We start from the raw sequence: 25,939 nt of genomic DNA on the forward strand, positions 1-25,939 counted from the left end.
CATTTCGTTCATGAACCAAATGACTCAAAAAAAGATTTGTTCATTTTGATGAACGAGTTCGAACAGGAGAGTCACAAACTACATGGAACTATTTCTATATGGAGAAAAATCCTGTAATGTTTTCATCAAAAACATGAATTTCTTTTCGACAGAAGAAAGAAAGACATGGACATCTTGGATGACATGGGGGTACGTTTAAAAAAAAAAAAAAAAAAAGTGAACTAATCCTTTAGAAACTGAACGTCGATGAGTGTTACCAGTGGCGTAACTTTTCTTTAAAAAGTGGGTGGGACAGGATTGTGTGTTGGGGGAGTTACTAATACAATCCTATATCAGATATGTACATTAATAATTGCAGAAAATTACGATGTCCAGAAATAAATTTCAATAGTATATTGAGTTTAATGTATCAATGTTTAATATGATAGTTTCATTCTTTCATCTACTGTAATACAATATATATTAGTCCAGAGGTTCTTCACGTCAGTGAATAGATTCGCAATATTCGCATATTCCCCAATGGTGTGGTGGTAGAACTTAACCAATATCAGAGGTACTGGGTTCTATTTTTTCTATTAAAATCAAAGATGTTCATCAGTGATTGTATATAAAGAGTAGGCCAACAAGAGAACATTCCGCCACTGATAACAGTGGCACGAGCATCAAGCATGATTTCAAAATCAACACATTCCAGCGCCAGATCATCTCTTATTTAACACAAACGAACGTCAAATGGATAGGTTTCATTTGCATCAGGTACAGCCGTGCAGTTAAATGTTTTGAAAAAGTGGTACAATATCGACCCTGGCAAATGTGGTGAGGACGTGTCCCACCCGCAAATTACACCTATGGTTCCATCTTGTCAGTTGTGGCTTACCCAGGTGGTTTAACAAGGCTGATTGAGATACTCTGATAGGCCAAACCATAGGCACCACCATCAATCACATAAAATAACTTTAGACTATCTTCGACAAATCAGAGAAAATTCAGCCAGGGTTGAACCAGAAACAACGCAACAGCATGAAGATCTCAGTTGTCATGTACTGACTCGATTCACAATACTCACAAAGGCTGAAGGTAGGTAGAGGACTCCTAGTTCATAGGAGCGAACCATCATCTGAGTGTTGTTCTTCTCCAAGGCGCCCCAGGCAGCTTTTGATAAATTGGCACTGTGGAGGACACCAGCAGACAAAGTTTACCCCTTGCATGCTTCAAGCATAACATGCAGAACATATAAATGTCACCTAAACTAGAAATTATAGCATTAAACATGTCAAAGCTAAAGGATTTTATTTGATTACCTCTTTTCAGACTGCCGTTACTGAATAATTAATTAATTTTGGACTTTGCGAATGACAGGCTATTCCTGAAGGCTTTGCATCCACTGTAGGCATTCATCTTCATAAAAAGGCCTGGAACAGCTCTTCGCTGTACCCGACACGACTGACCCAGAGACACTGCTCACAATCCCCCTCAATCTCCCTGTGCATTTCAACCATGATTAAAGCCATCGCTTTGAGAAATGCCGCAGGAATAGTGGCCATTCATGCTGGCTCAAGATGTAAATCGTGGGCTTCAATGCAGCACCCACAGGAACATCATGTTGAAAGATTTGAATAAAGAACGTTTGTGTGCTGGTTTAACAGAAATGGATCTTCTTCAAATATGGATATAAAAACAGAATCTCTATTCCATTACTTGTCTTCTAGGGCACAATATACAAAATACAAGCTTTCAAAGGCTGAACTTAACATGCTATTCCTGGATCTAATTTGAAAGATAAATCAAAAAGAGTGTTCTTTTGCCACGTCGCCACGTTTTATAACCCACCTGGCGCTCGTCCACTCCACTTCACCACCAAGAAAAGTCTTTACCACTTCAATTGACCAATTGCACTAAAGGACTTTGATTATCTGTAAAAGCATTGTCATGTGAGCAGTTCAAGGAAACTTGTTAATGGTTCAGAGTCCATGGTGCTAACTAATGAACATACAGCCTCCCAGACTGAAGAAACAGGAAAGCGGTTATGATTTTGTAGATAAGAAACGACCAATGAAACAGGATGGCATAATCTTAAATAAACAAACATATCAGGGTTATGTTGAGTAAATATACATTTACAGGGCCTAAGGGACTTCTTTGAGTGGAACACTATCAATGCAGCACAGAAGACACAAATCTGCCAGGAATCAAAGAAAAACAAGTCTCCTTCTGCCAAGAGTGTTATTTTGGCAGCTATGAGTAACTCTCTGAAGAACAAAAGAGCAGAAATGATGCTAATCTCATCCGGCTCAGCATTAACATGACATATTCAAGACAATAAAGAAATGTTTTGGTGTTTGTTTTAAAAGACTAACACAATCACATACACTGTATGCATAATTAAAAAAAAAAAAACTGATTTCAATGCAATTATGTCTAAAATTGTGTATTTCATTTTCCTTCTAGACTGCTCCTAGATTTAGAATGGATGTGCAAATTGGTGATGACTGAAAAAATTGCGATTTGTACTGATAAGGCAAATTCACAATGCAACGACAGACCAACGTCGACAGTCACCAGACTGCAACACGTCACTTCTCAGACATTGTAAATCCAATTCAGCATGTTTAATAGGCAAAAACAAGCTCCCACAGACACCAAAAGTCAGCACGGTGATAAACATTTCTCACTGTTAAAGCTGCAGTCGCCATTTCTTTTCGAAATTACAGCCATTTGCGGAATTATCAACTTTGAGAAGTAGTTCGACAACGCACAGAGCGGATTAACACAATGTTTGAGGAGAGTGCGAGGTTCTCAGTCACGGCGCCGGTGTGGCTACTGGCATTCAGAATCACAGATTATTATTTTTGGAAGTATGACCAACATAAGAATTTTCACTGTGAAATGTCATCTGAACAAGTAAGTAACATACACTTTTGTTCTGGTTCTGACTTTGCCTACTAGCCGGGACTCTTTATGTGTACAGATGTGACGTAATGACGCAAAGACATGCTCGAATCTCCCACGAAATCCTAGCCTGGTAACACCAAACTCAGCTACTTCAGTTAGACAGAGTTTTCTTTCTCACGCATGCTTGCCTGAAGTATAAAATCATTGGTTACCCGTAAGCCAATCACATAACGTTTGGTTATGACGTGTGTTATTTTGCCAGCTCAGCCGCATCAAACTTGCACTCTAAACACATGTATGATGCGAAAACGAAACCATCGAGCGAAATACCGTGCACATGGCTGATCGAGTTTTGCTGCCACCTCAACCTGATCCTCCATGAGTGCAACCAAGGGGGACACAATCACAACTATCGCCTTGCCGACCTTTGGCCTCCCCAGTTTCTTGCTGACGATCGGTAAAATTTGATCATTTAAAATTTTACCAAAACCGGGAGTAGGGCCACGACATCAGCTCCATTCATAATGTTTACCAAACCTTCTTCTTGTTCAGCCTTCAGTTTGGAAACGCCAGGAATATTCTCCAAAACAGAGCGAATTGCATCCTGTGTCTCCTTATCTGTGGTCGTTTTTTCGATTTCCCCAATCTTAAACTCGATGCTTAGCGTCTAAGTTATGACTCTCAGCCAGCCCTCTGTTCGTTGATTGGTCAGCTGTTTTCAGGCCGGAGGAAAACTGAGAGACATGTCGATGTCTCAGTCTGAGTACAGAAGCGAACTGAAATAGAGCAGAAGTACGAAGTCTGGTACGAAGACGTACCACTGGAATTTAAAACATTATTACAAGCTTACCGTTTTGAATCGAGGTACGGCAAGCAGACAGTGTGGAACACTGGCTGGTTATTCATTTTCTCAAATATGTATTTTGGATAATTTTTAACACCCAAAAAAGCTACGGACTGCAGCTTTAAAGCTGCTTGAAACAACAAAAAGGAAAAAAAAAATGTTCAAGAGATGATCAAAAACTACAAATTAGCAAGTGATATATATTATGCTGCCTATTTATTTAAAAGTGCATTGTGTTATTTCAGAATTGCAATCTGTGTTTGCAAGCATTATTATTGTTTAATAAATCCAACATATTGTTCTTGTACAAACATCCCCTCTCCCCACCTCCAAACTCTAGAGCTTTTAAGTTGCATTCAACAAATTTGGCAACATATCTCCTTCAACCTGTTGTGACCTGGGTAGCTATATAATTTCTAACTGATCAGATGAGGCCTGTCAAACAGGCAAAAGTTAATTTACCATGCAAAATACTTGATAATTCTAACCTTGTGACAAGGAACCAGGCCAGCTGTGTGAAGTCTGGTGAAACTCTCATGTAGGTTTTAATGTGGGGCATCGCATTGCTCCTACCAGTAACATCAGCATGCCAGCCACTGTTTAGGGGAGAGAGATTGAGAAAGAAAGGGAAGGAGAGAAAGGAAATGGAAAAAGACCAGCTGATATATCTTTGCACTGCAGGAATACCGAAAAAAGCATTTCACACCATTTCCAGGTGAAGAGAGATGATGTTTTAGGGCATACTGTGCAGACAAAGAGGAGAGCTTTCTGTCTGATTGCTGTCAGCGTTCAAGCATGAATTCAGAAGTCTATATCATGGACTCATTTGAATATACTGAGTAGAAGTGTAGTGTGCACTCCAGACGGGGACTGAGATTGAATCTAAATCGCAATAGGCCCATCTCTGATCACTTAGAAAAATTGAGGCCACTAGTAAAATAGCTTATTTATGGTGATAATGTGTTAAAATGTTGGAAGAGATGGGATAAGAACCCAATTGAAATTTCTAAGGAGCAATGTAAGGGTCAGACAACTCTTGCTGTTTGGATCACAAGGTCTAGAGCATTGCTGAGGAGCCTTTTCAGGAGAATATTTATGGTAACATTTAAAAAGGGACATTTTAGGCTGAATACTGATGAGTATATTGTCAAAATGTGTTTTTACATCCCACAGAGGAAAGAGTACTTACTGGAAGTACGAGTGAAGCCAGAGCTGTTTTTGTGCCGTTTGTATACTGTAGGGTAAAGATCCCCCAGCTGCAGGGATAAGAACAAAACAAGTCTGTTGTTATATAATGACTGTGAAGGTATGAGGAATTATTCTTCTCAGATTTCAGAATAAAAAAAACAAATGATACCTGGGTACCCCTCCAAACTGGTTCTCACATTTTCCACAGACGGGTAAACCTAGAAATGACACTGTTTTAAGGACTCTTAAAATTAATTTAAAATTTGACAGTTTATTCAACCTATATTATTGATAAATGAATCTATATATTCGAAACTACTGTTGAAAAAATGTAGGTTAACTAAGATTTGTTTTTCTTAAACGAAATTAATAATTTTATTCAGCAAGGATAGATTCAATTGATCAAAAGTGACGGTAAAAAATACATTGTTAAAAAATGTCTATTTCAAGTAATTGCTGTTCTTTTTAACCTTTTTATTAATAAAAAAAATATATAATAGTTTCTGAAAATAAATAAATAAAATTAAGCAACACAACGGTTTTCAGTATTGATAATAATAAGAAATGTTTCTTGAGTAGCATATCAGGATATGTGACATGTGACACTGAAGACTGAAGTAATGATGCTGAAAATTCAGCTTTGCCATCACAGGAATAACATTTTAAAACATGTTATTATTATTAGTTATTATACATTGTAATCATTTTTCCCAATATTACAAATAAAGTGGTGAGCATAAGACATCTATCCATCAATCCACCCATCCATCCACCCATCCTGACCTATAAAACACTATCGAGATCACATTTGTATTGTATGACTAATATAGACCAGTTCTTTAGAAGAGTAGCTTTGTGCGTATGTGTCCTTTATATGTCTACATTCGTATCATCTAGTTTACAATAATTTCACGCCTACATAACAGAAATGGAAATGAACTGAAGAGCCTTAGGTCTTTAGAGATGACAGACACAGTGCCATTTAAGGCCTAATGGTACTATCTGACGTCTTTCTCTGTGCTGAAGACTCTTTGTGTGGTGCCTTGACTTTTCAACTGACATTTAACAATAGATGGAAAAAAGAAGATTGATTTGAGCAGTTATTGTAATGCAAATAAAAGGATGGATGAGAATAATTCTTCTTGTAACTGCATGTGGCAACAGCTTGTGGCAAGAGAGTTTACAAAATGTTTCCCTTTTTGTAAAATTGGAATTCAAGCATAGCAAATGAGAACACGCTATGAATATTAATTGCTAATTAAACACATGGGATGCCATCAAATTCTGTAGCTCAGAAAAATTATACACTGAAAGCAGTTGCTTGTGTGTTCAGGCACATGCAGAAAAAGGCCGACGCACATGTGCGCTGCGGCATCCCTCCTTGATTCTAACCTAATTACAATGGAAACACAATTGAGGGCTCATTTATCCTGATACTGTATATAAACACTCACCAAGAGCATCTGCGTTTCTGGACTGACAAAGGATTTCCCTGCTTTCCCCAGCGTGGTCAGAGTACGCTGAAACTCAGATGCCAACCATTTAGTCTTATCAAGACCCATGGAGCCGATACTGGAGAACTGGCCAATCACGTGCCATCGCTCTTCGTTCTGTACAGGCTGTGTATGCTCGCTGAGCAACTGAGAGAAACAAAAACAGTGAGTGCATGTCAAACTATATCAATATTTGCATCAGCATTTTGAGGGTTAAAATGAAAAAAAAAAAAAAAAATCCTGAGCCTGAACTTTTTTTGTGTGTGGGAGACTGCACAGATGGACTTATCTTCAATAGAGCGCCGAAGTTATGACGTCACTTTGTAGGACAACTCGGACACTAGCATCGCATGGGTTCCCTCGATCGAAAAGCTCTGTATTTTCCCCATAGACTTTTGGAAAAAACGCAAAAAATAAGATCTGTGTTCAACAACTTTAGTTGTGACCCTTACACGTTTTGACTATCAAGGCAATCTTTACAAGTTAATCCAAAATGTATACATTTTGAAGCCTATACAAAGTTTTTAAAAAACACAAGCAGACACAATAAAGTTTAAAAAAAACACAAGCAGGTTATAACTGGTGTGTTCTACATCATAGATCAAAACTTGAAAATATTTAGAGGCTTTGTTAACCACAGACCTTATTTCAGACAAGTTAGCAAAAACCCATTCAAAAAACCTAGATTTTAGGGCAAGGGAACCGGAAGTGCTAAAATGCAAACTCACTTCTGCGTTTTGGCCTACAAAGTAACATAATTCCGGCACTCTATGGCACCATTTATTTTCAAGTATTACAACTGTATATTAAAGGTCCCATTCGTTCTTCATGTTTTTTTGAAGCTTTGATTTTGTTTACAGTGTGGAATATAACGTGTTCATGTTTCATGTGTAAAAAAAAACACTGTATTTTTCACACAATTTACTTATCTGTATACCGCTGTTTTCATTGTCCAAAAAACGCAGTAGCACCTCAATGCAGTACACGAGATCCAGGGGGCGGAGTTGGGTCCAGATTTAAGGGGTGGAGATGGGTAGGATTAGGGGTGGGGTTAGGGATCAGGAGGTGGAGATGAGTAAGATTAGGGGTGGGGTTAGGGGTCAGGGGGCGGAGATGGGTAGGTTTAGTTATACGGAAGGTGGGAGGAGTTGGATCTGGATCCAGTTGAGTAAAAAGATCCTTTTTGCTTCAATTTGATTAACATAAAAGGAATAACAACCACCTGTTGTAATTTCGCATTACGAATGAATAAGCATTAATAAAAATAAAAACTTTATATAATTCATTCAAGTTTTTAAAGAATAACCTATTTTCATTTCACAGTAATTTAAGATGCAGAACCCATAATGAAGGAGCAATGGTTTACATTGTAATTTCTTTCCAATCAACAATTGCCTTGATTCCCACAAAAAAGGCCCTTTTGCCCTCTTTCCGTGCTTTGTCGATCGAAGGCCAACAAAGTACATCTTGTTCGAAGTACATCTTGTTCTTCTTAATAAAGTCATTTCCCTTTGCTCCTTTCCATGTGAGGTCCCTCGCTGTTCTGGAAGTGAATCTTATAATCACTGGCTTTGGTTTCTTATCCTTGCCGCTGTCTGAGATGGGTCTTCCAACTATATGTGAGCAAGGTCCACATTGTTGCAACGAAATTACTATCTTCTACGACAACCAGCGCTCTGCAGATTTCCATTACCCAAGTCTTGACATATCCTCTGCACGTTCGGTCAGCCCCTCCAATCGAAGATTCCATCTCCAACAGTACCGATCCTGATCATTTATTCTCTCCTCATTTTAGAGATGTGCTTCAGGTTCTCCTCGTTTTTCAAATCTTCGAAATTTCAGAGTACACCACTTCTAACGCGTCTTTCAACAGATTGATGGTGTTAGAATTCACTTTTCCTATGTTTTTTTATTTCCTCAGATGATTGTCCAATTATTTGAATGATGCTTTGCTGTACCTGACTCAACGTTAGTTCAAGCGTAGAAGTGAGTTTCGCTAATAAGTCTTTTTTTCCATCATTCTTTGAAGTTCAATATCCATCACCTCAGGGGCTGACAGGACTTCTTAAAACTCTCTATTAGAATAAGAAACCTTGTAACTAGTATTAATTAACTAACTTTTTTATAAGAATCTCAATATCACTCAAAGTGTGACTTGTTTATCAGATCAAGCGCTAGAACGTGCGTCTAGTCAAGCTGCCATCTTGGCCCGCTCCCAACTTGCACTCCATGCTTTCACCAACGACACTAACAGTTGAGATCTATTGATGTAGCATGAGTCATATGAAGCTGCTAAAGGGGTCATTTAATGCCATTTTCATACAAGCTATTTTGATTTATTTAGGGTCTAAATGAAAAGTTTGTAATATACTTTAATTAAAAATTCTGATTAGTATTGTAAGAAAACACTTATTAGAAAACACAATTTTCTTATTAGAAAAAACACTTATTAGAAAACACAATTTTATCTGGTTAAAAAACAGCTCTGTTTTCAGCACACCGTTTCAGTGCATATGCCTTTAAATGATGAGCTTCACTAACACCGTCCCTTTGTTCTGTGGGCGTTTTGACACAACACACGTGGAGTGTTGCCTTGACCACAGTTGAGGGTATATTTTGGAGAAAGAACAAGAGCGGGAGTCTCTGAGGACACATCTGTGCAATCGTATCAGTTTGAACCGGAGTCGGACCCGGTTCAATAAGATGACAGCCGCAAAGTAGTTCGACAATTAAGGCTCGAACAGGACGTTTCTGAATGGCTGGTTAACATATCACTTTGATCTATCTTTGTATGTACTGGCAGGGTAACGTTAGAGTAACTTAGTGAGATGTATGAATGCTATGTGTTTACTGATGTATACATACTCAGTTTGTAATAACACAATAACCATAATGCGTTGTTCATTATAAACGTGGGATTATGAATTATATTGAGAACGTCGTACATAGAAAACATGCCGTAATGTAATGTAAAGGGTTTTTTTTTTTTAGGAGCAGCTTCTTAGCAAAACCAGCTTTATACTGACCCTTGTTTATAAAGCAGTCTGGAAAGATTCACGAATCATGCAAACATGAACGCATTGACGTTGCTCATTGGGGATATTCCCTTCGAAAACAAAACTCAGACACTGCGTCTTCTGGGGTTCGGATTTAGGAACATTAAAATGACATTACACCCAAGAACTGAACACCACAATCGCTTAGATGCCATTGTGCTCCAGTGTATCAACAATGGCGGACTCAATGACCGCTTGCTCAGGGCGGGTCTGTGTTGAAACGCTGCTGTCAATCAACAATCGTGGGAGGTCGAACAGTCGAACGGCTCGATTTGAGACGGGGAAAAACATATAAGGAGATTAAAACAAAAACAATGGATAGATTTGTATCATTATATGATGGTTGTATACAGGCACTGTCAACACACATTTAAGTTCAATCAACTTAAAGTGCAAGTACCATTATATGACCCCTTTAAGTGTCTGCTCTGTGAGTCAGCCATTCATATCAAAGCAGCATTTACAAAATCAAGGATGAGTTCAGTCTGACTTAACTTCAGACGAAATACAGAAACTCATTTCTCCCAGCTCAGTTTCTGAATCTTGCCAAGGCCAATCCAACACCTGGCTCTGCCTGTTATCTGAATTCCCTCAATAAATAATTGAAAGTACATTTCAAAGGCATCCAGTAAGCATACAATGCCTTTTCATGAGCATCATTCTTATGTCTAGGGCAGAGAGGAACTATTGAGGGAAAAACAATCAGACAAACAAATGTGTAATCACACACACACAAACAAAAAAACAAACAAAAAAAAACATTACTTTTCGCAATCGTAGATGGCCCCACTTCTCCATGGCAGGTCCTTGATATCTTCCTGGAGTTGAACCAATGAGATATACTCTATACAAGACAACATACATAAGACATTATGTGTATTTATTTTAAAATCAACCCTTAAATGATGTGGCAGGTGGGATTTGTGTCTGCAATTTTCACACAACCAATCAGAATATTAAGCATGTCATATTAGTGGAAACAAACTTTGACTACACAGTTCTTATAATTTATCTAGTTTATTTGCTTTTTAATGTCTAAAAAACTCTGCATATTTGTCAGAGTCATGTCTGTGAAAAAAACAATTACATTTGGATGGACAGATATTCTTATAAAGTCTAAACACATTTCTTATTTATTTACAATTTCTTTTGGGTGTTTTAACTTGTCCTCAACCATTAATAATATTGGGGTGAGTATTATTATTTTTTTTTTTTTCTTTTATTCAGGAGTTACAGCAGTGGCGAGTGGTGACTTCTTTAACCTGGGATGCTGGGTGGTGCGTCATGTCAAAAATGGACCTGGTGCAGATACATGTGTTTAATAAGCGAGATGCTCGCGTTCGCTACACAGTTGCTTACTATGATGACACATAGCAACAGAGCTAAAAGTATTCCTAATATGCATGACCTTTTATTAAAAGTAGCCTACATTTACCTGTTGAGACATGCCTTTACAAGCAACAGTAAAAGCTGCTGAGTTGTGTTTGAGTTGAGTCTAATGTGAAAGGGGTGTTTGCAAAATATGCTGTATTTTTGTAATTCTGCTAGGTGGCACTAATGTCGCAGAAACAACATACTTCACCTTTAAAGTACACTTTGTCACTCTATTGTCTTATGTCACTTATTGTCTTATTTTGTCACTGAACTTCTTATCGTCATATGGCAATCATTTGGTAATTTCTGTATTTGTTTTGTTAATATAGAAGTGAGGTTTATTGTATTTGGTCCGTCTATAGTCTGTGGAGTAGCATTCAAGTAAGTTTTTCGCTGTACTTGGTAACTTGTACACATGACAATAATAAATGACTTGACTAGCAGTAGGGCATCGGCTGAAGACAAATCTGATTAATAAGAAACACCATGGTGGGTGTCAATTTAAATGTATGCTAATTTAAGTGTTTAAGAAAATAAATTTTAAACATTAGTACCCTATTATTATAAATAAAGTATAAGTAAAATATAATGAAAATAAACGCAAGTATAATAAAAATAAGTATTGTTTTAAAAATAAACTGAAATAATGCAAATTGATGACTAATAAATGCATCGTGACTATCGATTAACAGCCTCTGATAATTACAGTTGGTCTTCTTATAGATCTGTCTTTAATAGTTTATAAGTTTTCATTAAAAATCCATTTCCCTATGGAGCAAATTAAATACTAGAAAACAGTTTCAGACTTTCAGTCATAGCTGAAACTATTTTCAAAGTTTTTTCACTTGTTTTAGTCAAGTTAGTTTTGTATCAAATACAATTCTACAAAAAAAAATATTTTTGATGACTTACATGTCAGCCAGATGGTCTCTAAATGAATGGTGGCTGCCCGAGCAAGCATCATTGTGGATACTTTTAGCAATCTGTCAAGTCTCCATGCAAGCCTGATATCACACAATCTTTCTAAATAAAATATGTCTCCTTCATTTGTAAAGAATCTCACCTGGTTTCTGACAGATCATGCTGTTTGATGCGGTCAATCCACTCGGCAAGCTCTGGTGCCCGGTATGTTTCCAGGTAATCCAGCAGGTCTCTTTTGAAGTTGGTGGGAGACTCCCCCGCTGTTCCCGGACTTCCCTCCGGTAACCTGGGGTAAAGAGGACTCATCCACATCCTGTCATAGAGAAACATGCAGCATATTTTACTAATGAAGCCAATGGAAAGGACGTGAATCATTAAAAAGTAATAAAGTTAATGCACAAGAATGTCAGATCCTGTGCTAGTGACTAAGGTATGTCATTAATTGGTTTGCTTGTGTTACGTGATATACATACCCTGTCCAAAGTCAAAATGGCTTTAATCCCAATGGGTAATTATAACAAAGTTCGAGAAAAACTAAAGTTGATGCACAAACTTGCTTCATGTTGATAGACATCACTGATAACTTGCATTTCGGTAAGTGAGTCCGATGTTAAGTAATCGCTTTGACATTCTGTTCAGAAGGATTTGTCAGACTAATTTCAACATTTTCAAACTATTCATTAAAATAATTTGTTCACAGGAGTCATTTGTTTTGAAATCAGACTATGCAGGTTTGTTTCTGTACGCATCATGCAAGGACAACTCAATAACAAGCTATTATATTATTTTGTATCTTTTTTTTTTTTTACTTCACATTCAATAGAGACTGGAAACTCACATTTAAAATCATGGTTAAACTTAACAAAAGCATCGCAACAAGCAATGCTGTAAATGCATAAATAAGTCACTCCATACAATTTACAGTGAACAAAAAGACAAAGAAAACATGGATTGTGAAAATTATGTTCTCTTATGAGAGGTTCTCTCATACTGCGTAATATCTTATGCTAGGAGAAAACAGAGAATGTCTAATTGAAGAGAATTGGCACTGGCTGGTTACTTCCGGGTTCTGGACTGGCTGCAGTAACACGTCTCTGTCCATGCGGGGGCGCTCCCATTCATTCTGTCGAGTGCAGAATGAATGGAAGTCAATGGGGTTTCACCCCCATAAATCCACTTTTCTCAGGATATAATTTTTTGTCAAGTAATTTGAAATTTGTATTCAAAAGGGAGGGCTAAGATAATACACTCAGCTGAAAATTGCATTTTTAAGTTCACTTATCTGTTCTAAAAATCCGTTTAAAAATGTGATGACATCACACAATAGCAGAATGCTATTAAATCTATGTTAATTTAACGACAAGCAGGTGAAAGAGACACTTTTAGCCGTTTACCCCCAAAGACTCCCATTCATTCTGCTCTCGCCCGCGATCACCTCCAGTGGAATTCTAATGGAACTGCAACCAGGATGATACACAACGGGGCTAATAGGAAGTGCCAAGGCTCTCCATTAGACGGGCTCTGGAGAAAACCTCTTGTCCATGAGATATCTTTTCAAACAGAAAAAGCATAATGGCAGAATGCAGACATAGGGAAGATGGCTCACGTGCCTATTGGCTGTCCCGCAGCAACTGCAGCAGCCTATTGTGAGAGGCCCTAGGTGACGTCAGATCCAATGGGGATGCTTCGCGCCAACTACGTCACCTCCAGCCAAAGTGGGCATGGCCTGAGCCTATAAATATAGCTCGATGGGCTCTTACGTCATCAGCGTCACTGAACGTGGTTTGACAACAGAACCGAAAGACAATACAATACTGAATAAAGTCGTAGTTTTTGTTATTTATTTTTGGACCAAAAATAACTAACCCACTGATGTCACATGGACTACTTTGATGATGTCTTTATTTCCTTTCTGGAAAAGGACAGTATATCCTACATTCATTTTCAAAGGAGGGACAGAATGGTCTCGGACTAAATCTAAAATATCTTAAACTGTGTTCCGAAGATGTGTTCTGAACAGAGGTCTTACGGGCTTGGAACAACATGAGGGTGAGTCATTAATGACATAATTTTCTAACCCTTTAAGGGAGCTAAGAGGCTGAATCCTCTCAGACCCCCCTCAGTCCCCATGTGTGACCTTCCCACGGAAGCCATGAAAGGTGACCCGTTCGAGCCAATCCATTTGTCAGACATGAAACTTCTGTCATTCAAGACAGTGTTTCTTATGGCTCTTGCTTCAGTGAAGCATAGAGGATTTACAAGCGCTCATAGTATGTGCGATGTGTATGGAATTTGGGCCAAATTACTCGAAAGTCATCCTCAAACCAAGACACGGATACGTGCCTAAATCCCTCAACACACCTTTCAGGGCTCAGGTTATTTCCCTGTCTGCCCTGCTGGTTTTACGCGAGCTTCCTTTGCCCAGTCAGGGCATCGCTCGCTTGTCTGTTTTCAGACAGACTGAGCAGCTCTTCGTTTCTTGCAGCGGATGTGCTAAGGGACTAGCCGCATTGAAACAGAACCTATCTAGATGGATAGTTGATGCCATAGCACTAGCATAAAGGAACGAGTACTGCATATTTTTGCCGTCCCTGCAACACGCTCTGATTCGCTTCGGCAATGAAAAAAAAAAACAGATTATATCAGCCCACTGAGCTACACTCACCTAAAGAATTTTTTAGAAACACCCGTTCAATTTCTCATTAATGCAATTATCTAATCAACCAATCATATGGCAGTTGCTTCAATGCATTTAGGGGTGTGGTCCTGGTCAAGACAATCTCCTGAACTCCAAACTGAATGTCAGAATGGGAAAGAAAATTCATTTAAGCAATTTTGAGCGTGGCATGTTTGTTGGTGCCAGACAGGCCGGTCTGACTATTTCACGATCTGCTCAGTTACTGAGATTTTCACGCACAACCATTTCTAGGGTTTACAAAGAATGGTGTGAAAAGGGAAAAACATCCAGTATGCGGCAGTCCTGTGGGCGAAAATGCCTTGTTGATGCCAGAGGTCAGAGGAGAATGGGCCGACTGATTCAAGCTGATGACAACAGCAGAAGACCCCACCGGGTAACACTCATCTCCACTACAAATAGGGAAAAGAGGCTACAATTTGCAAGAGCTCACCAAAATTAGACAGACTGGAAAAATGTTGCCTGGTCTGATCAGTCTTGATTTCTGTTGAGACATTCAGATGGTAGAATCAGAATTTGGGGTAAACAGAATGAGAACATGGATCCATCATGTCTTGTTACCACTGTGCAGGCTGGTGGTGGTGGTGTAATGGTGTGGGGGATGTTTTCTTGACACACTTTAGTGCCACGGCCTACCTAAGCATTGTTTCTGACCATGTCCATCCCTTTATGGCCACCATGTACACATCCTCTGATGGCTACTTCCAGCAGGATAGTGCACCATGTCACAAAGCTTGAATCATTTCAAATTGGTTTCTTGAACATGACAATAAGTTCACTGTACTAAAATGGCCCCCCACAGTCACCAGATCTCAACCCAATAGAGCATCTTTGGGATGTGGTGGAATGGGAGCTTCATGCTAGTGTTGGGCGATATGCTCCATTTTCATATCGTCCTATCGTCAGCCTGTGAGATCGGCGATACACGATATTATCGTGAGGGGGCGGGGCTAACTTATTTGATTATTAACTTGATTATTGAGCCTACTCATTAATTTGCTTGTTTTATTAGCCTACTTCGTTTTATATACGAGAATCTTTTTCTATTTTGCTAGCAAAGGTGGAGTGTTTATTAATAGGATCAGGTTATTTCCTGGTATAGTGAGGTAAAAAAAAGAGATCCTAATCCTTCTGTTTGTCAACGGGAAATTTACGGACACATTAGCCTATCCTCATGCCGTTACATGCAGCATTTTGACTAGGGTCTATTTCTGCACGAGATGAAAACACGTTTTAATAATTTCTTGGGTCAGAAAAAGTCGGAGTTTGCGATATGTGCCCCCCTACCAGTGCGCTATCTGCGCACTTCACATGCGCACAGTAAGCACGAAGTACGCGGGTTAATGTGTTTTAAATGCCGATAGAAACAAGAGCAAGGGCCAAACGTCTAGCTGAGTCGATCGGTTTATACTTATACTTATGACTTGACTCTGATAAAGGAAACGTTTACATGACCACATGCATTGTCAAGTTTATTCAACATAATCAGGTTAAGAACGTCGTCGCATGTAAACGCGCTCAATCTCTGAAAGTGAAAGTAAAAACGGACTGCTTTCGGCATCTGCATTAACGCCGCGTTCCCTCAGAGACGACGATGATAACGGTAACTATAATACTATTTTAGTGATATTATTATTAATACTATTTAGTAATTGTATTGTTTTTAGTGTTAGTGTCATTAAACGTTTTGTTAATGTGTTACGGAAACAAATACTGACGAACAACGATGCCGTTTTCATCTTGGATCTGTAGGAAATTGAATTTTGCGTCTGTTAAAACGAGCACACTTGATAATTTGTGAATGGATCGCCTTGCAATTAAATTTTGATGTGGGATGTTTTTTAGTCTGTTTTAAAAACATTCTCTTAGAGGAGTCCTCATTAGTGCGACGTGCGTGTGTTGTTGCAATTGTTATGAGATGATGTCGTTGTAAATTTAGGCAAGGCAAATTAATTGTAGTTCCTAATATTCATTTAATAACAATACTAGCTTTATAATAATAATAATAATAATAGGCCTAATAATAATAATTTAATACAATATGGTAAAACGAGCCAATTATCGTATTGATATCGTCAAAGGCATCTGCCATCGGCGATATGTCAGACTATCGTCGATACACGATACTATCGTCTATCGGCACAACCCTACTTCATGCCCTGGATGTGCATCACACAAATCTCCATCAACTGCATGATGCTATCCTTTTAATATGGGCCAACATTTCTAAAGAATGCTTTCAGCACCTTGTTGAATCAATGCTACTTAGAATTATGGCAGTTCTGAAGGCGAAAGGGGGCCAAACACAGTTTGGTGATCCTAATAATCCTTTAGGCGAGTGTATATTTACAGGTCCATGCCATACCCGCTTTGGCAGGACACATACGTCAGCCTGAAAAAGACCTCAACATTCTAGACCTCTCTTAGAGAAATTCAATATCTCATGATTGGAGGAGTGTGGAGACTTGTCTTGACAGACTGGTTATAGCATATTCCCCTGAGATAAATCAAAAGAGAACAAATCAATACAGATTCAAATTGGAGCCATTCCAATAAAAAAAAGAGACTTGAGAGGAAGATACGTACGTCTGTGTGAATAATAAGAATGTGGCTTGGGCAATATCTAAGAAATACCTGGGATCAGACAGATGAGGAGACCAGTAATGATATTCTTTGTGCTTTGAAGCAGACTGAAGCTGATGCTTGAAGGAGAACACTGAAGAAAAACTCTGGTTTTCATGTAACTGCATCCAGCATTTACCCAGCCAATTCAAACAGCTGAGCTATGGAAATTATTGTTGCTGTTAGAAGCTTTGCAATTTTCATGAGCCGATCAGATCTCTCAACCATATTTTTTGACCGCCCACTACCACCTGCAACAAAAGTAAAATCGCTTCCGCAAGATTTGCGATCCCATTATGGGATAACATTATGGGCTAGAATTATTATTTTTTAATCGTTTTGTGCTCAGTGCCAATACATTTTCAACTATGGCCTATAATGTCTAACTCTAATTGATCTATATACTGCCGGCAAAATTTTCCAATCACAAAAATAGGTGCACATGGAATTTTTGATGGAAAATACAACAACAACAACAATGGTTCAACTGTGAGTAAAGTAAATATGAACTGTTTGTCAAATCATTTTACACTACCAAATTAATAGTCTGGGCTCAGCAATTTTATTTTGTAAAAAAAAATAAAAATTTATTCAGCAAGGATGCCTTTTTTAATTAATTAAATGTGACCGTACTGTTCACAATAATACAAAAACACATTGAGAAAGTCAATAGTGGTAATTTTTATTTAGTGCTAACTGAACAATCAAATTACAACCATAGAACAGATTCTTTCAAATTTAGAAAATGTGGACATTTTCTCAACTCTTCTAACCTGCCAAAGATTTCCACATCACTTTATTTTTCCTACTTTTATTTTTAGAGTCTCTGAGGAGAAGAAATGATGAATAGAATAGGTGGAAGCGGTATTGAACTTTTTTTTTTTAATTTCTGGGGTTCTCAGAAGCGGAAGTCTTCATAGTTGTGTAAGCTTCTGTGTAGTGGTGAATGGGAGATAACAGCAAAAACTATTTTTTGTATTCCCATTTGTTCAATAGCAAAAAAAAAAATAAATAAATTTGCAATTACGCAACTTTACAAATGAGGTAAACAATATTGTGAGATTACAGCAGTCAGAAGAGAAAATGAGGCAAAATTTGCCGTCATTCCATCAGCTGTTAAATACCCTCGCAGCAAATTTGTTTTTGTAATTCACTGCCAAGGTAATATAACACAAATACAGTGTTATAAATCTATATTACATGTTTTAAAACAGTCTGTTAAGGGTCCACTAGGAAACGTCAGCTGGATTGACATCGTCTCTATAAACCCCACAGTACAGCGTGGCACAACATGTGTACTATCCACTAGGCCATGGTTCCAACACTTATTAATGCCTCAATCTTAATCTTGCAGTACAGGTTCAGTACATGTGATAATATACTTTGCCACATTGCCTGAATATATGCATGCCAGAAGGTTTAAATATTAATTGCTCAATTTAGATATTTCATTTGCTTCTCACTAATCCACACAGCCTAGTGTGGGTGATAACCTAACTGCCAGCTTTACAATAGGACTCTCAAGCTTTTGTCTCCTTAATGGTATTCTGTTCTTGATACACCGCTAATAAAACCGAGCCCAATAACTAAAAGCAATTGCTAATTCATTGGGCATCGCTCTGACCTGCCGTAGAATGAATATGACACCATGGAAAACACATGTATTAATGGATAGCTTTCATAAAACGCTACTTAATTTAAACAAATATTCCATGTAGCTAATTTAAACAGACCATTTCAGGTCTGAGATGAGTCTATAACAACACGATTGGTTTATTCAGATTTGTAGTGCTCAACGCTCCAATTTAGAATAGATCAGCTTAATTTCAATTTACTCTAAGTGTCTGCACAGTGTGTTGTCATAGCAACAGACAAACGCATCATTAGTGGATGCATAACTTCCATTTCAGAAATGAAACAAATGTTGTTGCACTCGGAAAATGAGCAACTTCAACAAAAAAAAAAAGAAAGAAAACAGCACAACAAACAGCTGTTCCCAATTGCATAAACATAGCCATTATGTCAAGACAGTGTCTTAAGAACTAGTATGACCAACTAGCAATTAATTAGGGGTAATCAGTCTTACTGTTCGGTATCAAATTATAAACATGTATTGATGAGCCTGGAAAGATCTTGTGCGATTGTGCATTTAGCTCGTCTTACCCTTGTGTCTTCTGGTACCAATCGGCTCGGATGAGATTTGAGGTAAGAATGATGACTCTGAATCCCTCCTCGTACCAAAGCAGCATCATTTTCCTGCAAAAATCAACAAGAACTTAAATACAATTGAATGCCATAGTGTATGAAATGTGCTATATAAATAAACTTGCCTCGCCTTTATTTTATTTGTGTCCTTCAAAACACTGCCATTGAACCTTAAGGCACATTTACCAAAGACTCAATATTACTTCTCTGCATATAACATGCCTTTTAGTGTCAAGCGGTATGAAAGATTAGCTTTCAAAATGAGGGGTCATTTACCAAGCCTTCAGCTTTTGTTTTTTATTAATTATAAAAAGAACCCCACATTTTGGAATATAATATCAATTCTGTGCTGTTCTTTGGGTGGAAAATGTATTAATTTATTTAATAAAATAAGAAAAAAAAAGCTCTTTATGTTTTTCAGAGAGGGATCTTTAAAACTCATTTGAAGAAAAATTAGAAAATGAAGACCTGACAAAGGTGTTTGAACAGGATTATTCTGCCAGTCTTTATGTTCTTTTACTGCCTTTTTGGTGACAAGCCTTTTAATTCATTCATCTGGAGTCAAAAATAATCAATCCTGTTACGTTGGCCTCTGTTGAATAAAACATGAAAGATTGGAGAGAAAACAGCACTACTCAATACTGCTCCTGCTAAACATCTAATTTCAACTCATCACAACAGATGCTCATCTGATAATATGGGCATTGGCATGGATTGCGAAGAATTCAATACTCTCTAGAGTAGTTTGAGGAGCGCTACAGTACCTCCCATATGCAGGATGCTACTGACTGCTCAGAAATACTTCACCTGATTAAAGTATTTTAATAAAAAGTAAATAAGCTACAACAGTACCACTGTTGACTTGTCACTCAAAACCACTGCTTTATGGATTTTTACAAGAAACCAAGCTTAAGTCAAATTTTTTTTGCTCAGTCTCACTAAAATTATACAGAGAAATAAAATGTCCAACACTCACGTATGATGTGTGCCAAATGCAATGTCCAGTTTGGCCTGTAAAAAACCATAAAGAGAGTTCAATTCAACAATAAACATTTAGTATTTCTTTTAAAATGAAATGGTATGTATTAACAACAAAAGGCTCTTTTTTGTCAGCAATGTCACAATTTTCCCACTATACACAGACATTGAGAAACAAATTGTTTAGAGCAGTGGCTCTCAACTGCTCTGGCCACGGGAACCACATTTTCCAATGGTCATTAAGTGGCGACCCAATTTTTTTGGAATTTGACCTAATTCCTAAAAAATATAGATAACATAAATTTACTTTTAAGAACCAAGAAAAAGTATTTCACAATAATGGTTGACATACACACAGTCACACATACACAATTGCCAACCCAACTAATACTGATGAATAAGTATAAGATATTGCTATTAAATAGCGGTCCCCTAGTTAAACCCAAACAGATCCACGTCTACCTATAGGAATATGACGCCTATCACTGTGTGTGTGTGTGTGTGTATATACACACACACACACACACACACACACACACACACACACACACACACACACACACACAGTATATATAAGCTCATTCAGTATTATCAGCAGCTATCATGTTTCTCAGGAGCTTATTATTACTCTCCTCCATCCCCAGCTCCTCCTCTCGTCCAGTCAGGATTTGGCATTAAATTCTCAAATAATGCTGTAATTTAAAGTCTTGAATTTATGATATCTGCATACATTCATGTTGGTTCTGTTCGGTTTACCCTAAGGGGGGGTTATTGCTGCTCTCGTCCATGTTAGGCTGCATGGATGCACAGGGAGTTGTCGCCCAGAACCAAACCATACTGCTTAATTTGCAATTCAAATGTAAGAGTTCAAAATAAAAATATCCAAGTTCTGCTTGCTTAACCCTCAAACTGTATTCACTTTATAGCCCTTAATCCTGTAATTGTGGACAAATGTGGGCTATACCACTATACCATAGCACAAACCAATCCAACGTTAGAATGACAGTGATACATAGCCTGACAACATCTTATCAGAACGCAGATAACACATTTTTATTCTCACGCACGCTTTACTTTAACTTTATCACACAGAAGAGTCAACAGCTTTCTCAAATCTCTTTCAAAATAAAATGATCGCATCAGAAAAATATTTAGAATTATGTTTTTTGTTGTTGTTGTTGATGTTTCTTTGACTCCACACTCTGAGGCCCACTCAAAACATCGACCCACCAGTTGAGAGAGACTGGTTTAGAGGACCTCAGACTACTATAAAGTTTAATGCTTCCCTCTAGTGGAACAAGTAGCTTAATGCAAATCAAGAAAACCATAAAAACCACAGACCTGGCAGAAACGAATATTTGGATATGGTTTGGCTTGCTCAATTAACCGAGCCTTGGACTCTCTCTTTTCTCCGTGAACGAGTATGACCGGTTTGTCCCTAAAAAACAAACAGCATACGCACTTATTGGCATGTAGTGCCATTTCATTCGATGTAGTGAAATTATGTTTTCAATTTATGCAGCTGCAATACCACAACAAATCTTACCTAAATTCTGGCGGATACTGCTCCACCATCCATGGAATGTCAAAACAGTAATTAAACTATAAAAGAAGAAAGATGTGAATCAGGACAAAAACATTACAAACTTTTGTTCGTGGTTGTTGTAAACACCTTAGGTGCAACTTCATCCATTCATACAATACCTGCACAGACTCTTTCAGCATTCCAAACATCGGAGAAAGTATTTCTGATTATTGGAGAGGGAGAGGAAAAGAAAACAGGAAGACTTTTAAAAATATACAACATCATATCATAACTTTATTATACTATAATATTTAGAATTAATATTTATTCTATATTATGTGTGTGTATGTATGTATGTATGTATATATATATATATATATATATATATATATACACACATAGAATTGTTTTTAAAAGTTCAAACCCTTTAAATACCTCTGATATGCAGTGCTCCAGTGTTGAACTTTTTTGGTATCCCAGTAACTTTGTTTAAATAAAAACGATACATGTCATTCGTAGATAATAAGTTGGTCTCAAAGAAATCAGTTGGCTCTTCTTTATAATAACTAGTGCCGTGAGGGCTCGGGGGACGTTTGACTTCCGTCTTCTTCCTCTTAGGACTTGGCTTTTTGGGTTCATTTTTCATGACATGTGGAGGAGCTTCATCATCACTGCTGGAGAGGTTCCAGCCCCCCTCCTCTGTTTCTCTCTTTCTCTTTACAGCAGATGAAGAGATGCTTTCATAGTTTACAGGGTTGGTTTGATTCACATGTGCAGCTTTTCTGGCTTCGGATCCCATGGAAGGAGAGTTTTCAGCTTTCTCATTGCGTTTTGGACTCAGTTTGGGCTCTTGCTTGAAGACCTTATGTGGTTTTATTTCTAAATCAGGTTTAATACTTGGTTTGTTTAAACCCTTTTGAGGTGTTGGAGGGATAATGTTGTCCTCGTCTTCACTATCTGATATGGTCCACTTGCCATGCTGACTGTCCTGGGACATTTTTGTTTAGCTGTGGATCACAACAAGTTTTAGATTATCTTTTTTTAATGCATGCTGTAACATACACTGTAAAACGAGCATACTATTCTGTACAGTTCCTTAATATTGTCATTTGACAAATGCATTGAAAAACAAATGTACAAATGGAGCCTAAAACAAGAAATAAATGCTCGCATTGCGTTACATGAACAACGGATAGACTGATGAGCTCAAGCACAATGTAACTTTTAAATGAACGTAAACTTACAAAGAGGCGGGAAGGTGAAAAGTAACAGGCTAAGTTACAGGTCAATAATTGAAATGTTACGGTTTAAAGAAAGCTAAATACGTGATGCATATATACAGCTGCGGAACTAGTTGACCGTTGTCCATTTAAAACTCATTTCATTAACAGGGACACAACAGTTTGTTGTGTTTTGATTCGGCACACACGCTATGTACATTCCACATGTAGGCTAGTAGTAACAGAAGAGAAAAGCCACAATGTTCTTCAAAATAAAAGTCTCTGTGATAGACGATAATGAACAAAGCTCAATGATTTCTAATTTAATCTCATAATTACGACTTGTATGACTTTTTCTTAGGAAGTGGACTTTTTTCATTACAATAATGAGAAAGGGGGTGGTTAATTGCCATACAAACACTTCCATAATGCAAAAGCCCTAATATTAACGTTTCATTATAAAAACTTTTAATTTGAAAATAACTGACTTCATCATTGTACTGCGTGCTTAACCTCAACAAATCAGCACACAGCAACCAGTCCCTTACATCCATACGGTTTCTATGTAAACATCTACAACTTTCCAGAAGTCTTGAGATATTTCTATCTAAGTTGTCCCAAATGCAAACAGTCACCACTGGAAGAAGCTTTAGGAATGAGAGACAAATAAACGATGCCGAAAGGAAAAAAATTGAGTTGGTAAGATTTGAGTCTTGTTGATTTTGAACGATGTCATGACGTGTGAAACAGAGATGCTGGTACGAATGTTAAGATGGCATACATTTACAAAAATATGATAATATATGGATAAGGTAGACCGTTTTCAAGTTATACGACTGACTGAACATGTCACGCTTTTGTGAAACGTTACTTAAGTTAATGGGTATGGAATGTATCTGGGCTTCATTATTTAAAAAGCTAGCTTGGTCTGACATTTAGATAATACGTTAGTAACAGGATAGAAATTCAATTTGAGGTTTCTCAAAAGACATGTTTCTACCCAAAGTAGGGAAAAGAATTATCCGCCCGAACAGGGACTTGAACCCTGGACCCTCAGATTAAAAGTCTGATGCTCTACCGACTGAGCTATCCGGGCTCTGAAACGAATTTTTTGGAGGGTTTTCTAAATAGCCAACTGTATTTTGTAACTTACGTCTCTACGTTCATTATTGCACGGCCCCATAAATCATTACAAAGTAGTAACCTACATAATATTGTGTGGGGCCCACTGCCCAAAGTATAATACCAGTAACATAATAACAGTATAACAACTAATAACCGTAGTTGTGCCGAGATATTGTGACTTATTATGGAAATAGTAGCGTGCGCTGCGCTGTTGAGTTCTTCAGAGAAATAGTTGCGTCGAATTCGGTGCTGTAAAACATTATTATTTATTTCAAGAAATGCTGTAAATTGTCAATTAACATAATCATGTGTTTTTGTTTGTTTGTTTTCAGCAAAGCTGCTTTGTTATTATACTTTTTGCACTGTAATGTTCACCAAATTGCCCTTAATTTCTAATATTGTTTCATCTAGCTGCCCGTTTTCATTTACATTTCAACTCCAAAACAGCAGTCTTTTGCAAACTCGTTTAATTTCAGTATTGTGTACAACAACAAATAAAAAACAACAACAACAACAACAACAACAACAGTTTGATCATTTAGTAGCATTGCCTCACTTCAGAGTCTCCAAAGCCACGCCTCCTTCAAAACATGAGCGCGCAAAGCAAGGACCAACCAAAGATTACGGTCTATGCCAAAGATGGGCGTCTAACTACTACATCATGTCTCAAAGCACATGAACAAATAAACCTAATGATCACTAACCTGTATAACCTGACTTAACGTTACCTGCTGCAGATTAATTTCTGCATTGATAGTGTTGCCATTGAAATGCATAAATTCTTCGGAGTCGTATCGGAGAGGAATTCAACTGCCAGTGTGAAGGCGGCTGCAGTTTATGTTGCAATGCTAAGTGACTGACTTCTGTCTGCATAGCATGATGACTTGTGATGGGTGCGCAGAGGTATGAAAAAAGCTACATAATTTTAAAGGCAGGTAGGACGTCATATTATTGCATTCTGACCTAATGCAATGATTGGACGCACATTTCAACCCCCCCTCCCCCCACCCCCCACCAAATCTCTCTCAGACACACACACACACACACACACACACACACACACACACACACACACACACACTTATGCCACCTACAGGGACTATGTGTAGGAACTGCTGCCATCTAGCGGCGAAACTGTATTTTGCATTCAGACGAATCTCTAGGCCTTGCTTTTTGAAATGCGCGTTGCAGCCACGGTAATGTACCAAAAAGCTATGACAGGATTAGCACTTCGTCGAGTGTTCCTTCAGGACAGGTGAACAGATGTGTTATTTCCAACAAACAGTAACCTGACACAACGAATGAACCAATATTACAATATGAATTACTGACTGTGAAAAACATGAACTATTGTAATAAGTAGTTAAGCCTTCTGTTAATCTTGTCTATATAATAAAGTACACAAGCAAACGATGAAAAAAAAGCTTGTAATTCAGACTGTAACATTGACTTACCTGTCGAGAAGAAAGCAGGACTTCAGCGTCTCTTTTGAACTCTTTCTCCTGCATTTAGGTCTATCACCTGGACAAAGTTATCCCGATATTAACTCGTGTTTTTTGTAATCTCCAGTCACGTTTCCTTTTACGATCTTTTTTTTTTCTTTTTACTTTTCTGGCGACGAGGATTTGCAATGCAGCCTATTAAACTTGCCGGGCCGTGAAGCGTCTCTCACCGCTGTGCTCCGCCGCTTCTGCTGCTTTCAGTCACGTCACGCTGGCTCTGAACGAAAACACGATGTGGAAACGCGTTGGCCTTATTATGGAAAGCCTTTAGGGCCAAAAACACGCAAATTTTAACGCGT

At 37.9% G+C, this 25,939-nt stretch overlaps 2 protein-coding genes and 1 non-coding gene across 4 annotated transcripts in view; 1 reads left to right on the forward strand and 2 right to left on the reverse strand.

The window, feature by feature from the left end:
* The window catches only part of tdp1 (tyrosyl-DNA phosphodiesterase 1), a 42,358-nt gene extending 16,565 nt beyond the window's left edge, over positions 1–25,793 (reverse strand). The window contains exons 1-14 of one of the 2 annotated variants that reach the window (XM_089120246.1): positions 25,593–25,793; positions 22,229–22,800; positions 21,973–22,016; positions 21,815–21,870; positions 21,610–21,706; positions 20,267–20,301; positions 19,249–19,341; positions 11,911–12,081; positions 10,239–10,317; positions 6,379–6,564; positions 5,094–5,142; positions 4,926–4,992; positions 4,225–4,332; positions 1,067–1,169 (exon numbers count right to left, since the gene is read on the reverse strand). In XM_089120246.1, coding sequence (XP_088976372.1) covers positions 1,067–1,169; positions 4,225–4,332; positions 4,926–4,992; positions 5,094–5,142; positions 6,379–6,564; positions 10,239–10,317; positions 11,911–12,081; positions 19,249–19,341; positions 20,267–20,301; positions 21,610–21,706; positions 21,815–21,870; positions 21,973–22,016; positions 22,229–22,790 — 1,650 coding nt within the window. In that variant the 5' untranslated portion in view covers positions 22,791–22,800; positions 25,593–25,793. Of the gene's footprint in view, positions 1–1,066; positions 1,170–4,224; positions 4,333–4,925; positions 4,993–5,093; positions 5,143–6,378; positions 6,565–10,238; positions 10,318–11,910; positions 12,082–19,248; positions 19,342–20,266; positions 20,302–21,609; positions 21,707–21,814; positions 21,871–21,972; positions 22,017–22,228; positions 22,801–23,037; positions 23,261–25,592 lie in introns of those variants that run through there. The other variant, XM_039671357.2, reaches the window with a different exon arrangement.
* Positions 23,530–25,939, forward strand: part of efcab11 (EF-hand calcium binding domain 11) — a 60,542-nt gene continuing 58,132 nt past the window's right edge. Inside the window, 1 exon segment of the mRNA XM_089120247.1 lies at positions 23,530–23,712. Coding sequence (XP_088976373.1) covers positions 23,635–23,712 — 78 coding nt within the window. The 5' untranslated portion in view covers positions 23,530–23,634.
* Positions 24,037–24,109, reverse strand: trnak-uuu (transfer RNA lysine (anticodon UUU)). The gene has a single exon. It is a non-coding gene; the product is annotated as a tRNA-Lys (tRNA).

Source organism: Pimephales promelas, chromosome 15 (assembly GCF_988280905.1).
Source record: "Pimephales promelas chromosome 15, fPimPro1.hap1.1, whole genome shotgun sequence".
Classification (NCBI taxonomy): Eukaryota; Metazoa; Chordata; class Actinopteri; order Cypriniformes; family Leuciscidae; genus Pimephales; species Pimephales promelas.